This window comes from Uranotaenia lowii, chromosome 3, assembly GCF_029784155.1.
Source record: "Uranotaenia lowii strain MFRU-FL chromosome 3, ASM2978415v1, whole genome shotgun sequence".
NCBI classification, from domain to species: domain Eukaryota; kingdom Metazoa; phylum Arthropoda; class Insecta; order Diptera; family Culicidae; genus Uranotaenia; species Uranotaenia lowii.
In genome coordinates this window covers 74,957,529-74,974,688 of record NC_073693.1, presented here as the reverse complement: position 1 = coordinate 74,974,688, position 17,160 = coordinate 74,957,529, and the positions used below count along the sequence as shown (strand labels likewise).

At 34.0% G+C, this 17,160-nt stretch overlaps 1 protein-coding gene across 5 annotated transcripts in view; it reads right to left on the bottom strand.

Annotated features, from left to right (window-relative positions):
- LOC129757068 (zwei Ig domain protein zig-8-like) overlaps positions 1-10,382 on the bottom strand; it is a 49,881-nt gene extending 39,499 nt beyond the window's left edge. The window contains exons 1-2 of one of the 5 annotated variants that reach the window (XM_055754188.1): positions 10,247-10,382; positions 8,800-9,759 (exon numbers count right to left, since the gene is read on the bottom strand). In XM_055754188.1, coding sequence (XP_055610163.1) covers positions 8,800-8,911 — 112 coding nt within the window. In that variant the 5' untranslated portion in view covers positions 8,912-9,759; positions 10,247-10,382. Of the gene's footprint in view, positions 1-8,799; positions 9,765-9,971 lie in introns of all 5 variants that reach the window. The other 4 variants (XM_055754187.1, XM_055754183.1, XM_055754184.1 and 1 more) reach the window with 4 other exon arrangements.
- Between the last annotated feature and the right edge of the window lie 6,778 nt (positions 10,383-17,160).

Below are 17,160 nucleotides of genomic sequence, written 5' to 3'. Positions count from 1 at the left end.
TCTGAAAGCCTGCTTAAAAACTTTATATGTTACTTGGAGATATTAGGTTTTAGATTTTGATGTATAAAATTAGTATTCGATGAATTAATTTTGGAAATAAAATGAATGGTTTCTGAATTTGTTTGGTAACACTTCTGAATAAAAACCTATTCTAAAGGCGAGGTAGGGTTTTTGTATGCCAAGTTTAGAGTTGAAATGCAAAAGGTTGATTGAATTTTAAATCTAAATTTACAATTAAAAATTAGTTTCAATTCGTGAACTCGTTAAATAAAATGTCTCTAGCCTAGGGTGATTGAAGAATAATTTCCGCCGGAGGCGAGAAAAATTTCTAACACACTTGTTAACACTTTTTAACACCTTTTAAGATCAAGTAATTTCTCTTTACTACTTCGAAAATTTTACTCGGAAAAAATCTTCATGGGGGGGGGGGGGTGGTTAAACCATTAACCCTCCCCCCTTCCCGTTCGCACGGCCTTGATTTTAGGTAATAACAAAAATCTTCTAATAAAAACCAAATTTAGCTTATTTGTAACTCAATTTAAAGGCTTTCAAACGTAGTTAAAGGGTTTTCAGATATTTTAACTTTTTACTTAGTTATGATGATTATCTTCTAAAATTTCATGGTGATCGAAGTTGCTCCGGTGATCAAAGTTCCCCCAGTTTACGGTATGCTTTAGTCTTCAGTAAAACTTAGATCTTTTGAAAGAAATAGTTTCACTGAGATCCTATGTGTTCGTTTTTTTAAATTAAAAAAAAGTATGTATTAAATTATAATAATTTTAACGCACCTAATTTTTTACATGGAAGGGGTCGCAAAGCACACCGGGTCAGCTAGTTCTAAATAAAGCACGTTTTACTTTGTGACAACTTATTAGATTATAACTATTGCAAATCGCTAGTTCAAAGCACATTGTTCCAATGCTTGACTTTTTGCCAGGAATCGTGGCTACGAGAAATTTAAAAAGCAGTGACAATTTTTAAGCAAGCTTCATCGATAAATTATTCAATGTAATCGATTCAATACCAAATTTAAAAATAAACAACCAATTTGACTATGCTCAATAGATTATGAAATATGAATCATCCTGAACTGCCTTCGGTCGCCGAATTCCAAATATGCTGCTTCGAACCTGAATTGATTTATAATTCAGCAGCTTCGTTGCACTCTTGCACTGTACCAGCTCTCGTAGGTTGCATTTTTTCGTCGTTTTAAACCATATTTTCCGGGAGGCATACTTTCATTCCGTGCATCGTTTGAAATAAATTAACGTAAAATGTATGAAGCAAGCCACCATGAAAGATTACGCGAAATGCCATTCCTCTTGCTACGGCGAGGTACGAAAATTTGTATCGCATTTGTAGAATCTTTCCCCACCAGTTGCATTACCTTTAAGCTACTAGGCTAGAATGGAGAGAAGAATATAGGTAGTGGGTTCGTAAACATTTCCACAAATTGTTCCACCCGGTGTGTGTTTGGGTGGATTTTTCGAAGGGGATTAGTGGAAATAAGATCCATGTGACCCAATAAAGACCGATACGAGCGCGCGAATGAAATCGGTGTAATAAACAAAACAGAAAATTGATTCTTTTCGTTTGTCTTCGCAGCCGTAAAATTCTTTAACTTTCATCCGTGAATGAGTGGGACCATCCCTTCCGATTATTGCTGTGCTATTTCGAGGAACGGTTATTCGTACGGATGTGACCTGTTGTGTTGCTTGACATCTGGTCTTGTTTGCCAAGGTTACCATCAAATTTAAACAAATGTGACCTAAGTCATCTAAATGAAATAAAGCATATTTCTGTGTTCATGAGAGAAATTTGCACGTAATTATTTTCAGGTTTTATTCAAGTTTTGGTCACCCTAAATCGAATTCGAAGCACACTTTCTGTTTGAAGAAAAATTTCACAGCCAATTTTCCCCTTCATTTGCTCCAAGCAATCCCAGGCTGTGCGCAAAATACAACAGAAGGTTGATCATTACTGTGCAATTATTGAAACCACTCCCCATTTGGCCAGGCCGGATGATGGTCGCTCAGTCAGGCGGATGCTCCGTTTTTCCGAATGAACGTGGCGAGAGCTTAAATATCTGTTTCCTGTGAGTCGACACTTCTGGGTGACGAAACGCTGCCGTCGATTGGACTGGCAATTTTTGTATCGTTTCTTCACGAGACCTGCAGCTTTCCTCGTCTGAACATGCCAATGAACCAAAAATGTGCGGTTCTGAAGGTTTTCCACCCGGGGACCCACTAAACAGAGCAAGGGGATTGCTTGGCAATCGTCAAAACACAAGTCGAGTTTTGAATGTCCGAATTCCGGTGCCGGATGACTGTCACATGGTTTCCACCGAGAGATGAGCTGCAGCCTGAGCTGGGCAGCGGATTGAATTTTATGGTGAGAAGAAATGAGAGAGGTTTGGTGAAATCATCTAACGGAATGTCACCAGTTGCGCATCGAAAATCAAACCTATTGTACAGCTGAAATCCAATCTAAATAAACAACGGCCGTTAGCCATTATCCGTTAGCATTAACGCGACCTAAGAAAATAAATATCGTGATTAAACTTTTAGAGACGATATTGTTTGGATGTAAATAATGCTTGGTGAGTCAAAGAGAACCATTTTCTAGCAAAAGAAAAATAGTTGAGATTCTTTTAGCCTATATCAACCTATCTGAAATGCCATAAAAAAACTGAAACAAAGCGGTTTGCATTCGAAAAAAGCTGGTATTGCAATGTATTGTTTTAAGTATGTAGTTTTCGAGCGTGTTGCCAAAAACGAAAGGGGCTTGAAGTTCTTTTTAAAAATTGTGCTTTGATATTTTTTTTCACTTTATCGGGTAAAGATCAAAATATAAAAGACATACGCCGTCTTAGCCGATTTAGGCTTTACAAACTTAATAAATGACGTGGACAACATAAGATTATCATTTTTAAACACCCAGTACCGAGGTGGGAATTGTATTATAATAAGGATATTTACATTAATATTGAACCGCCCTATGACCAACAGCTTTATATTATTGTAATACATATAATGCGAAAATTTAATTTTTTTAAATATTCAATGGAATATTTATTTTGTTATATTATTTTGCACACATAAGCCCGTTAAGTTATAATTTTGAATACAGCAAACGACATGTTTTCAATTTAACAATCATATAATCAAAATATTACGTTAAAATTAAGTTCTGGTATTGTACTAACAACAATACAACAATCATTTCATAAGAATCGAATTTTCACAGTGCCTAGTTATTAAAAAAAAAGTGGGAGATGTATACACTTATTTTTCAAATATGTTGTACACCGTGTTCAATTTTCCCGAATATATTTTTATGCTCAACTTAACCGTTTTCACACTTTTTTATTTATATTTATTATATATTTATATTTAAAAAAAAAAAGGAAAGATTTTAAACGGCTTATTTGCAAAATATTTTCTCTCTAAATTTGATTCCAACCGCACTCCATTGAATAAATCTGAATGAATTCTCGAGTTAAAGTTGTGTCGTATTTTACATTTATTTTGTATAGGAGCCCTCCCCTAATAGGTGTGAAGTTTCAGTCCAATGAATTATCTCATGTCAATCAAGAATCGTTCAAATAAAAATGGTTATGAATATAAGTGCAAAAATGATCATTTTTATGTTCATAACACCAAACAATTCTTCATGATTACAATAAATTAACTTGTTTGTGAACAAAGTTAGATTAAAATTACTTGAAAATACGTATTTTACATTTGATGTTTATGGGATGCCTCTGATGCCCTCTTACTTTATAAAAGCGTTAATGATTCTTTTCATGCCAAAACTGGATTTTCTTTAAATTTAAACAAATATTTTTTTTGAGCACCGTACTAAAAAGTTTGTGTTTTAAAAAGAAATTTGATTTTGGCTTACTTTTCTTACCGAAAATAACTGATTCGAAAAGTTGTATTTTTCGATACAACAACAACAGATACAACAGTGTCCAAAATTTCCATTTTTTGACAATGTTTTTTTTTTGACAGAGAAACTCGAAACCGTTTTTTGAGGTAAAATAAATTGATTTCCGGCATTGCAAACAATAGTGAATGCAACTCGTTGCAAAATTAAATTTTTTCAACAATTGATGCAATAACACTACACAAATTTTGTCAACAAAACACCAAGAAATAACTCAGCAAAACTCAAAAAAAAAATGTCATTTAAACTTATCGCCAGATTTTAGATCGTATTTTTTTTGTTCAAAAAATTTCGTTTTGGAGGCATAAATAAAAAAACAATATAATTTGTTTTTTATTTGTTTGATTTGCCTGATAATATGAATAAATCCGGGCAAAATCCGAGCTTTTCCAATGAAATCCGGGCAATCCTGTCGAGCCGGACAGTTCCCAAATTTTGCCCCAACCGGGCAATCTGGCAACCTTAGTCTAATCAGTTCGTTCGTTGCGCTCCTGCTTGTCAGGTGCCTACCAGATTCGCTGGATTCGAACACCTGTTTTGTAGGACGCTCTGGCATTCTCGCAATTGTTTTGATTTTAACGTCCAAAACTAAATTTTTTGATAGAGTTTTATCAAAATAATCATAACCGGTTTTTTCGAAGCCTCAAATACGGTTATAAATCTGCTGATGTGTTTTGATAAAAAAATAAGTTCTAAGAGCTTTTTTTTGTTGAATAATTCCTGAATTTTGACCAAATTTGGCCAAATATTGCTCGGTTTTTGGGATGAATAAATTATAAATCAAACTCCAGATTTTGCCACCTGGATATGCGCGCTTAAAATTCTGGCAACCTTACTTTAATTTCTTAATTCGAGAAAACGTGCTTTAAAGTTTTCCTATTGCGCAATGTTTCATTTTTTTTTCAAAAAGTTGTAGTTCCTTTGGGCTAATTTTAACCACCAAAACTAAATAAAAATATAGCTCTGTTTCAAAACTAAGAATAATTTGAATGAAATATGTAAAAACTACAATCAAAAAAGTACTGAAATTTAAGTTTCCTAGTCCTAGTAGTTATCAAATTTTTGGAAAAACTGTCAAAAAATTTCTCTCATCCATAAAATATTTCGTATAACACAACTTATTTGTAATCATAAAACTAAGTTTCTGTGAATATTTGCGTGAGAATACATACATTGGTTTCTAGAGAGTTACCTCAAAATTGAACATGTTTGCATTCAGCTTTAGCTCTGAGGATTTATATAAAGTTAAATAAATATTCTTGTTTAGTCAAAACTTGAGAATGTACCAAGTTTTTTTTTATAGTTTACAAATAATTTTATTAAATGTTAATTCACATAGATCACGTAAAATGCCTCGTGTTGAATAGTTTTTACATTGTTTTTGTATGGCACCCCTGGCACCTTTTATTAATAATGCTGAGTATGTCCTTATTTTATTCAAAATTAGTGTGAGTGAAGTTATTCAAGTTATGTGGTATTATATTTTGATATGGTTGTCGCCCCTAAATTGAGAGGGGCTCGTGACTATTACATAAAAATATGAACCTAAACTATGCTCGTCTAAGAAACCTTTGATATAAATTTAATGTAATTAACAAAACCTGTAATTTTAAATTGTTTTCCTTGACAGTTAACGAAGATTCATTTATTATTAAAGCAAATGTCCTGTAAAAAAGTTGTACACTGAAAATTTAATGTCACGTAATCATGTTTTCGACCTGTAAAATTACGGTAAATGTCCTGCTCCTTTTTGTTACAGGACATTTGCGTAATTTTACAGGAAATAATTTTTGCTGTGTACTACACCTACTATCACCTAGAAAAATTGATTAACTCACTGATAGAATCCATCTTTACATCCTACACAGCAAAAATTAACTTCTGTAAAATTACGGCAAATGTCCTGTAACAAAAAAAAAAGCAGGATACTTACAGTAATTTTACAGGTCGAAAAAAAATTACGTGTAGGATATTTTTCAGTGTCCCGCACCAATACAGGTTCGTTTAAAATCACAGGCCTGCTATTTGAAATTGTAATTTCAGCTTTTTCCAATTGGATTTTTTTTCGGATCAAATAAATATAAGAAAATTAAAAGTGGATACTTTTCGTCTTGTTTCATTTTTTTTATTTTATTCAATAACAGTTTGTCGATTAAACCTACGAAAAATTTTGCAAAAGATAAGAGGAACAGTGCTTGAAAGGAACACGCTTGTCCAGTGCCATCTGTCGATGCTAAGCTTGTCATCCTCGGACTTTCGTCGCAATTTTTCGTGCTGTTGGAAAAGTTTTATGTTTCACATTAATTTCGTGCATTACCAATATAATTAATACGCTCACCTGATGGTCAGTTTGCGTCAGCAAACGGGGGATACTAGGTGTTCACTGCATAATACGTCGACCGAAAACAACAAAACGATGCTCCCAAGGAGGAGCCTCGAAGGCTGATGGTTCTATTGCTGCGGTTTAGCGACACAATTTTATTTTAATCAAGCGGTTCTGATTTGACGAAGTAGTCGCAAAAGATAAACAACACTAACGAACCCAATTAAAACAAATTGCGCGCTTATGCTGACGTTTCTCCTTTTTAAATGAATTTTCCAATATGCAATTGAAAATTATTGGACTATACGTTATTCAACTACACGTAATATTTTTCCGACCTGTAAAAATACGGCAAATGACATGCTCTTTTCTGTTACAGGACATTTGCTGTAATATAATATGAATTTCTTATAAATTTCAGATGTTTTACTTGAAAATCACAGGTTTTTTTCATTACAGATTGCTTTATTTTTAAGGCAACCATTTTCAATGACACGTAATAGTCATTATTTTTTTCTGTGTACATGAACGCATTTGGGCTGATAAGCTGACATTTGGGCTCAATATTTCAAATATTCAAACAAACATGAAAAAAATAAAAAGGTAAAATTTACCGAGATAGCAAGGTGAACGCTCGTGAAAGCCAAAAAGAAAACTTTTACCTCTTCGAGGTGAAACTCACCTCATAGCGAGGTAAAATACCTGAATCGAGGTTGGAAAATGGTTTAATTTACCGAGAAAAAAGGTAATTGAAACCTCGTAGCGAGGTAAAGTTCACCTGAATTGAGCTGAATAAAAATGTATAATTCACCTAGAAAAAAGGTAAATCCAAATAAGGTAAAACTTACCTCGTAGCGAGGTGAAGTTGAGCTGGATTGAGCTACACAAAACGGTACAACTCATCTCGAAAAAAACTAATTATTTGCCGAACCGGTTTATTGAGGTTAAGCTGTTTGGTCGTTCAGGAAGGAAGTTTTGGTATAAGGTAAAATTCCATATGTATTTAAAATAAAAATCAATCTTTTAATGAATTTTGTTTTTATTTTTATTGAAAAAACCAATCAAACCAACCTTTCATATCAGTGAATGGGAAAATGGCATTATTTTGTATTTTGCTAGATGAATGTGAAAAAGGTAAAATTTACCTTTTTTCTAGGTGGATTCAAAAAAGGTAAAATTTACCTTTTTTCTCGAAAAAATCACCTCACTTCTCGGTAAATTTTAACTTTTTTTTTTATTTTCCGTGAAAGTCTCTGGTTCCTTAAGGGTGTTCGGATCAAAAAGCTTTCAAGCGCAACCCCAACCTCTTCGTTCGAGATGTCTCAAATAAGTTGGGAATATTGTCTATAACCGTGCATGAAGCTAGAAAACGACCTGGAGTAGGTATCGACTTATAAAAAGATAGTGACTCCAAATCGCAACGATAAGCAAAACCTTACGACAAAAACACAAATTCGGAAGCTGTATATGACATTGTTGATAAAGTTTGATTGCGTGGTAATGGATGACGAAACCTAGGCTAAGGCAGACTTCGGACAGCTTCCTGGACAAGAGTATTATACAGATACCGGAAGGGGAAATGTGGCAGACATTTTCAACCAATCTGTCAAAGTTTTCCAAGAAATATCTCGTTTAGCAAGCTTTCTGTACATGTGGCTAGAAAAGCGACATTTTCGTTGCAACCAGGACCGTCAAACAGGAAATTTACGTGAAAGAATGTCTTCTTCAGAATGTATTGTATTTACTGTTTTGGCCGGATTTGGCATGCTGCCATTATGGAAAAAAACCATGGAGTGGTATGCCGCTAACAACATTAAGGTTTTGCCGAAGAATAAGAACCCTCACAACACACTTCGTCCAATCTAAAAAAAATACTGAGCGATAGATTAACAGAGCTTTAAGGAGACCTTAAAAACTGTTAGCAGCGAGAAGCAGTTAAAAAAATGCCGTTCTACGACGAAGAAAGTGGATAAGGTGACTGTACAAAATCTGATGGCAGGTGTGATGAAAGGCTCGCCAATTTGTCTAGGTCGGCCGGAGTTTTAACTGAGTATATTACGTCTTTTATACATATTGAACTTCAAAAAGAAAGATACTTTCATTTTTTATAAACAAATGATCGATTTACACGCAATTTATTTCGATCACTTTTTGATCCGAACACCCCTCATTTTTAAATATAAGTTATTTTCCCTAAATGCTAAAATTAACACGATCCCATTTAAAAGGCGGCTTCGTTCAAGAAGTAAATTGTATGAACTTCGCTTTGGACAGTTTCGAATTGTTTTGAGTATTTTTTGTTGTCAAACGGATCATTAAATGTATGAAAGTTAAATTCCCATCAGACTCTCGAATTGCCGAAAGCCATGAAAGAAATTACTCGACTATTTACTCGTTTGCGCGGTGCACGGTCATTGTCTTCAAATGAACTCGCAATTTGCATGTCTCTCGCCTCTACATACAAGAAGAGGGCGCCACCAATTGCACGGCACAAGTGAGCTGGAATCATATTTTCATTCGAAACTCACCCAAAATGCACAACAGCATCGGTAGAAGCAGCAACGCTTTTCCAACAGCACTACATCGCCGCCATCGATTGGAGTAGTTCGAGTAGGAGCTGCAACACTTGTGCTGACACATGATTTACATTCGTCGACTCGATGCAGCAATTAGAAACGATTGCAATTCACATTCAATGGATCCGCAACTAGTATGTAGAAGTAGGTATGTAGCAGGAAACTGTTTCCTCCCTTACAGATGTCTGGGGGACTCTATAACTGATTGCGGTCTAATATACACATTTGTCGAACAGGATTCTTAATTGGTTAATTTTCCGCACCCGTGTTTTATGGTGAACTTTTTTTTTTGCTCTTCTGATGATAAACTGGAACGTTGCCGGGAGGGTTGGTTTTCAATTTTGTTTGGGCACTGACCGCCTGACTTTGGCACTTTTCGTCGCTCGTAGATTCTTATTTGAGATTAACCAAAATTACGGTTGCGCGTTCGTCGCCGCCATCGAGAAATTTTCTTCAGTCGGTGTCATTTTCACGGGAGCATAACGGCATAAAATTGCTCTGTTTAGAAGCTGTGGCTGCCATTTCCCCCCACGGTAATGACGAGATGCCTTCACCTCGACGACTTAGTAACTTGTACACTTGTAGTAGACGACGCTGACATCACAAATCGGTTTTCTTATGGAAATGAAAATTTCTTCTAACGGTTATTCTTCTCGGGTTTTTATACTGGCGTCTGCTGCCGTCTTTCAGAATTCGGAGATTTTCGTTTGAACATATATGATAGCTGTGGTTGTTGATCCTTACGGCATGGAACAGCTTCTCACTTGTTTTGCGAATTGTCGTTGGCGTCCGGCGACGGACGGATGTTTGCATCCCATCGCACCGAAACGTACTCGGTTGAGTGTCATCTGCCAAAACGAATAGTTGCCGACAGTGCTGACACTAAACCCCGAAATGACTTTGTGTTGGTCGCTGCGCTATCAAAATTTAGCGTAATTAATTAATTAATGTATAATTAGACCCGTTGCAGAACCCGCACTAACTGGGAGAAAGACCACTCGGAAAAGAATGCGTGCTCGAAGTTGAAACACTATATTAGATTGTAGCTGAGATAATTTTTGCGAATGGAATTTTACAGCATTTACACACATTTACTATAAAGAACAAAAACTGAAAACACCAACCACTAGAAAAATTCCCCTCTGAAATAATTATCTGCAAATTTAGCTCAGATCATTTCACATCACTTGCGTCGGCCGAAACCATCAATCACTTGTATGAACTTGGCAGGACTGTATTCCTACGATAGAAAACCGTTTTTTTTTTCACAAACCCCCAGCCCCTAAACACCATCTCCATCAATCATCGACAAGCATTCCGCCGACTGACCTTCTCGGGTCTTATCACAGCCTCTCTTACTTTTTAAGGAAAGAAATCCGAAAAAAAATTCAATCCTGACCTTCACCGGCAGCCAAAGCAGTTTATCGCGGGTCGCGAATTTTTCAATTTCCTCGAGACAAAAAAAGCGCGCGCGGGCGCAACCGACTAAACTAAGCTACTTGCGGCCCGGGTGCTTGTTGTCGCATCGAAAGTTCCCCTGCGAATGGCCTAAAATTAGCCGGGTGCGAGTGGATTGGCAGAGAGAATAAGAAATGCTGCTGAAGCTGAGTGTCACAACACAACTACGGCTTGGTCGGCTGGGACCCTCTCAGATGTGCCGGAACTTTGAAGGGTTAACGTTGATCAGAATTTCTCAAACCAGAGAAATAAGAAAATTTCTATTTTAGGTAGGTAACATATCTTGAAATTTCGTCGGAAAATACTATTACTAAATCTATTCTGCAAATGCGTATGACCCTTTGTTTCCCGGTGTACACAGATCTGCAATAACGGTTTGAGAGGTCTCGAAGAGAGAGGAAAAAGTTTATATGGGACCAAAAAACTACCTTAAGAGAAAAAAGTGTTAATTGTAGAAGTTGTACTTGTTTTAGAGGCTTTTGTACAGCATTTAAAACACTCCATTTATCACTATCTTTATTGCTTCGAAAATCACTAATTTTCACTCACGGAAGATTTTCTTGACTCCATATAAACTATTTTTTGTCTCGTCAAGATTTGTTGATCATCCTTGTACATCCGAAAACAAAATTGCCATTTCTTTTTTTTCAATGTTAAGTTCGGAGCTCTACCATGATTTCAATAAAGACTTGAAATGCGTAGTGCATACTCCTAAGCTCAGCATAACAAATAATTCAGTGGCTATAAATTTGCAATTGGTTGAAATTCTTTCTGTACATAGAAGAACCTATACAATTGAATTAATGTTTGTATTCCAACATTAAAAAATAGACAAACGAGCTTTTTGATTGATCACCAGTGAACGTTCATAAATTTCAATTTGACTTAATTGATAGTCTTTTGCATACACTTCGATATGCATAGAATATTCCTGGAAGGCGATGTGTGAATACATCAACGAATTAGACTCTCTACTGAAACAGCACATATTTAAATGGTGCATTTCATGAGGTTGTTTTAGTATTTTCGCTCGATCCTCAAACTGGAGTTTTCGTCAACATTAGCGCCGACGACATTCACTGACGACCTTTCATTTTGACAGACAAATATTTTTAACATCTTTTTTGAAGGCATTAGCATTTTTTACCAAAAGAGCATAATTTTGAAAGAGTATTTGGGGGCAATAGCGTAACCTGAAGCTAATTAAATACAGTATGACCCATCATAAATTGCAAAAATCTTTCATTAAGTTTCAAAAACACTTTTCTTGATGTTAATATGATTTAACAACTTTTTTTTTTATTCATTCAGGTATGAAGATAAACATATTTAGTAGAGATTTACCGAATACTCGCCTGACCGAATATTCGTATACCGCCTATTTAAAAACCGGCTTACCGAATATTTGAGCTAAGTATTCGACGAATAGGCCGAATTTTTTTTAATAATTGAAATAAACACAGACTCATTTTTTTTTCAAATGATTTTGGAGCATGTATAAAATATCCAAAAGCAATGTTGAAAAAGCTACACAATCATCAAAAACTTATGTTTTCAGTTAAACATCTTACACGCTATTGAAATTTTAGTGTAAATTTAAATTGCATGTACAAAACTGAAGCATCACATTTGACATAAAATATCACACCACAAAGACAAAAACGATTGAAGCTAAAAATTTTTAAAAACTGAAACTTTTAGTGAACAAAATATAAATTTTGATAATGTATGTAAATTCATTTCGAACTAGATGCAAATAATCAAAACAAGGATTTTCATTTATAATTAGATTCTTTTAAACTTGAAAACAGGAATAAAGGGATATTTTCAGCAAAATGCTTGCAAAATTTGTTCGGCCATATCAATTAATTCTTTATTTCTAAATAATTTTAAAATAGGATTTTTCACTGTAAACACGAAAAAATTCCCTTTCTTTATCCGACAGTGCTTCACAAAGAGTTATACCTTTTAAGGTGTCCTGAAAAAAGAAAACAATATCATTTCAAATTTTAGCTTTAGCTAACAGTTAAATTAAAATTCAAAGACAAACCTTGTATTCAGATCGGAAAGCATGTTGATTCACAAACATCTTTTTGCGGAACTTTCTCTACACCTACACCTGCAGTCATGGCATAAGAAAAGAACGCGACCGGGGATGATTCGATTTGCGACCGCCGGCATTAACCACTCAGCGCAACCGCATTGCGTACGTATGACTGAAGGAAAAAAATAAAAACTTTTTCACGTCCATCCCTATCCCATCATAAGACGAAGATGTATGGAAATAACTACTGGCCTCCACCAGGCCGCCATCGAACCAAGCGCTGTGCATGTGTATGTAACAAAAACAAAAACAACATTCCTTTATTTAAATCAGTGGCTCAGTGGTTTTCAAAGTGGTCCGAGAGACTTCCAGGGGGGCGGTGAGCTCAATTTTTAAATTTGGGGGGCGTTGGAAGGAATCAGGGGGGCGGTGAGGTCGTTATTCACATTTTCAAAAATCATAAAATCAACTTAGATTTTAAATAACAACGAGTAAACTCGATGCAAAACGATAAAATTAGGATTAAGATTCAAGACTAAATTATCGAAAATCTCACAGAGCTGCATGCAAATTTTTGTTCTAGTTGCTCATTTTTTTTTCTAAAAATATATCCAAATAATTTTATATACTGTCATAGATTTTGTATGCGCTCTACATGTTGATCTTGTTTTGCAAGATTATTTTGAGATATACTAAAAAGATTTATTTTAGATTGCAAGGCTTGATAATTTTTAATATAAATAAATCTGATAAGCAGAAAAAAAACTATGAAAATAATTGTTTAAAAGGTTTCATCTGTGACTTAGTGATGACTTTTTGGAAAGAGAATTTGAGAAAAATTTTCTAGGTAACAGAATTTTTATTTTAGGTTCTTACATGTTTATTTCAATCAGTTAAAAAAAATCAATTGTACCATTCGCAATCGATAAACTTTTAATCTATTCGGTTATCGCAAACATTGCCAGAATTCAGTTATTAGAATCTAATTTAAACTTAAAGACATGAATGCTGCATAACTTTGAACAGGACTCAAATTTAGAAATCAAGAAATGATACTATTTTTTACGTTATTTCACTGGCTGGAAAGCAGGTAATAAGTTTGTATTAAATTCGGACGAAATAGTATGCAAATAAAATTCTAAAATTCTGAAAAAATCACGAAATATAATTTGACAAATAAAAAATCGTTTCACATTATAAAATTAAAATTAATGATTTTTAAATTTATGATATTCCCTACCCCTTTGGCTCTGAGGGCCTCATATAAATTTTAATGTATTTTGAGTTAATTTCATAACAACATAAAGCCAAAAGCTAATTGTTTTTCAAGGATCCAGATTAACATTTTTTTATTTTCTAAAAATTTGCCCAGGGGGCGTTGAGCTCGAAAATTTGGCAAAAGGGGGCGGTGAGTGAAAAAAGTTTGAAAACCACTGATTTAAATCCACTGGCAAACAACCACCGGACAAGCTGCCCGACTAAAGCAGCTGTGCGTGTGTATGTAAGACAGGCAGTAAGCAAAACACAGTTCCCGTTCAATGCATTCACTTCCCCGTTTTCTTGATTACCTATCCCCATGTCCTTTACAAGACAAAGGACAACCTTGAAAGGAGGCCAAATGTCAGTTTAATCCTTTTTCCAAGCAGCTCACAACATTTTTATCTAGCACATCTGTAATCTCCAATAGCCGAAGAACAACTGACTCTCCTCTTTGCACGCTCTGAAAATTCTGAGTATACACGTTAATACTTAAACCCCAATCTTAAGTTTGTTGCCAACCATTCTTAGTTGAGCATGATATTTGTGATTTTATATCAGTATGTTTTTAATCTAATTTCATCTATTCTCTACACCACCGTTGTGCGTTTTTTGTGAACAGGTATCTCTCGTCCTCCATCCTGCTCAGTTAGTACACTGGTTAAGATATCGGATTGGTAAGACGATAATAATGGTGTTCTGAGTTCGATTCTCACTTCCCTACGGCACTGTGTTATTTTTATATTCTTGTTTCTGGGATGAATTATCCAATAGGATGAAAATCCCATAAAATGTTTTTCTTGTTTCGCTTGAATGTAGTGGTCATGCATCATTTTGGTTAGGAGCTCGAGTCTTTATGCCAGTAGTGCTTTTTCAAACATATCATCTTTGGCATAATACACTTTTCAGCACATTTCCGGCACAGAGATTTGTTTAATAGACATTGGATTTTTGGAACCTTTTCTTTGGGTCCTCTTTTTACTAACGAATTTACTTTAACTATCAAACCTACATTTAAGAAAACATTTGATTCCGATTTGGTTTATTATACTTCATTCAATTAAGGAATACTATTTTAATGATGATGATGATGCATGATCTAAAAAAGTAAAATTCAACAGTTTTTTTTAAAAATATGATTAGGTACAAGTAATATTGACATTACTGCAGAAAGTTAAAAAAAAAAACTTGATTTCATTTAACAATTTTGTTGAAATGCCAAACGATGAAATTTATGATCCAAAAATATCTAAAATTCGTTTGAATTTTAAGTTCGGTTTTTGAAAAATATCCCTATTTTAAGCTAAATTTAACACATTAAAACTCAATATTACCATTTTGTCAAATACATACAAAGAAGGTTTTTCTCTCGATCTCTTGAATGAAATCAAAGGAATTCCAATATGTAATAAGATGGCTAAGATATGGCCGATCAAAATTTTCATATTTTTGAGGGGGTGATCTCAAACTTTTGGGATATCACATTAAGAATTTGTTTTGCTAACTCTGTGGACCATAGTGAGGGGGGAGGGGGAGGGTTTGGTGATTTATTTTTGTCTAAATAGCTTGGCTCAACTTATGCATGAATAAAAAAAAATTATTCATAACAAAGTTCTTTTACATTGAAAGTTTTTCTTTGCATTTCATTCAAAAAATTTTTTTTGAAATTATTTCCTAAAATAAGGTTGCCAGATTTTTTTCAGCACGTATGCGGGCCGGATAAACCGGGCAATTTAAAAAAAAAACCTGGCAAAATCCGGGAATTTTATTTCTAAATTGACGACCAAAAATCCGGGAAATATACGGGTTAATTTTGTCAAAACCCAGAAATTACTCAACTAAAATAAAGTTAAAAAATATTGAAAAAAATATTTTTTCATTAAAAGAGATTTGCCAAATTAAATGAAAAAATCAGGACAAAATCCAGGCTCTTTTCAATGAAATCCGGGAACCGGGCCGGGCCAGACTGTTCCCAAATTTTGTATCAAATATCCGGGCAAACCCGGATAAAACCGGGCAAACCCGGATAAAACCGGGCAATCTGGCAACCTCATCCTAAAATCTTTTAAACTTCAAGCTAGATTTGTACATGAAATCCTTTAGTAATTAAAAGGGAAACTGACTTTCATCGATGGTTGAAATCTTTGAATTTGTTAAAAAAAATCTGGCGAATTCAGCTTATTTGAATTGAACATGGAATTAAATTTCATAAACAATCTATCCTAGCTCAAATCAAATTACCTTAATTTATCCAGCTCTTGAGATTTGATCGTTTGATAAATAAAAATTTCAAAAGAAGATTTAATTTTTGTGAATTAAATTTGATTCTTCCATATTTAAGATTTTAGATAAATGTTAATCATTACACAAAAAAGAATTCTCTGTTAAATATTTTACGAGAAGATTACATGCTTCTTTATCAGAAAATATTTTTATTAAAAGTCAATTCCATAATCAAAATCCTGTAGAAGATTTTTTATAAATATAATCCAGTTTTTGAAAATTAAAAAACTTTCAAAATAAACTCAAATTCTACAATTTAATTGTGATTTTAATTCCCCTACGAAATAGGCATTTTGATCATTTTAACACATGAGTAGATATTTCGTTTTATCTCTTGCGCGAGTGTGTTACATGTGTTACAAATATTACAAATTTCACAGAATTAACCCTTTTATGCATGACTTTGTTTTAAATGAGAGAAGCAGTTATTGATTCAGTGAAATAATAACATTTTAACTCGAATAATACAACTATACAGGTATGAAGCCGTTATTTTGAGTATTATAAAAGTTATGGCCCATCAAAGTTGAAAAATATTTTTTGAAAGTCTTAATTTATTTCAATACGATTTTGTAAATTTCTTCCAACCTTGTTAACCCTTCGTTTCATAAAGTAACAAATTTGCAACAATTAATGTATGGAAAAATGGAATAATCGTATTATATTTTGATTTTTTTTCTTGATGTACTCATCATTTTAAACTGTTTAAAATCATTTTTAAGGAAAAATAAAAAATCATGAAACGAAGGGTTAATTGGCTGCAGGAAAGCGTTTGTGATTGATTTAGATTTAAAAATTTGTTTGAATTTTAAATTAACAGCGATTTTCCAAATACTTTGTTCAATATCTCACACATACATGATTGTTTCATGATAAAAATACAATGGGCAAATGTCTATTAATCTCTAAAATATTTTTAGTGAATACATCACTCAAAAATATCCACGCGTTTCCGAGATATTAAAGGGTTAAACACAACAGTTTCGGCAGTTCAGAGATACTCAATTTGTAGAATTTGGTCGAGTGGTTTCCGAGATATAGAATGTCGAATATCGGAGTTTTTGACTTATATTTATCGCGGTCCTTACTGTATTAATTTGATTGTGTAACTAATTTACGAGCTGAGTCTTAATCTGAGTTTTGTATATTAATTCGAAATCTAAATTATGAACCTGAATTCAAAATATGGTTTCTGAAATGTACAAAAAACAATTTCTGAATTCATACTCCAAATCTGATTTAAAATACAAGCCAAGAATTGAAATCTGTTT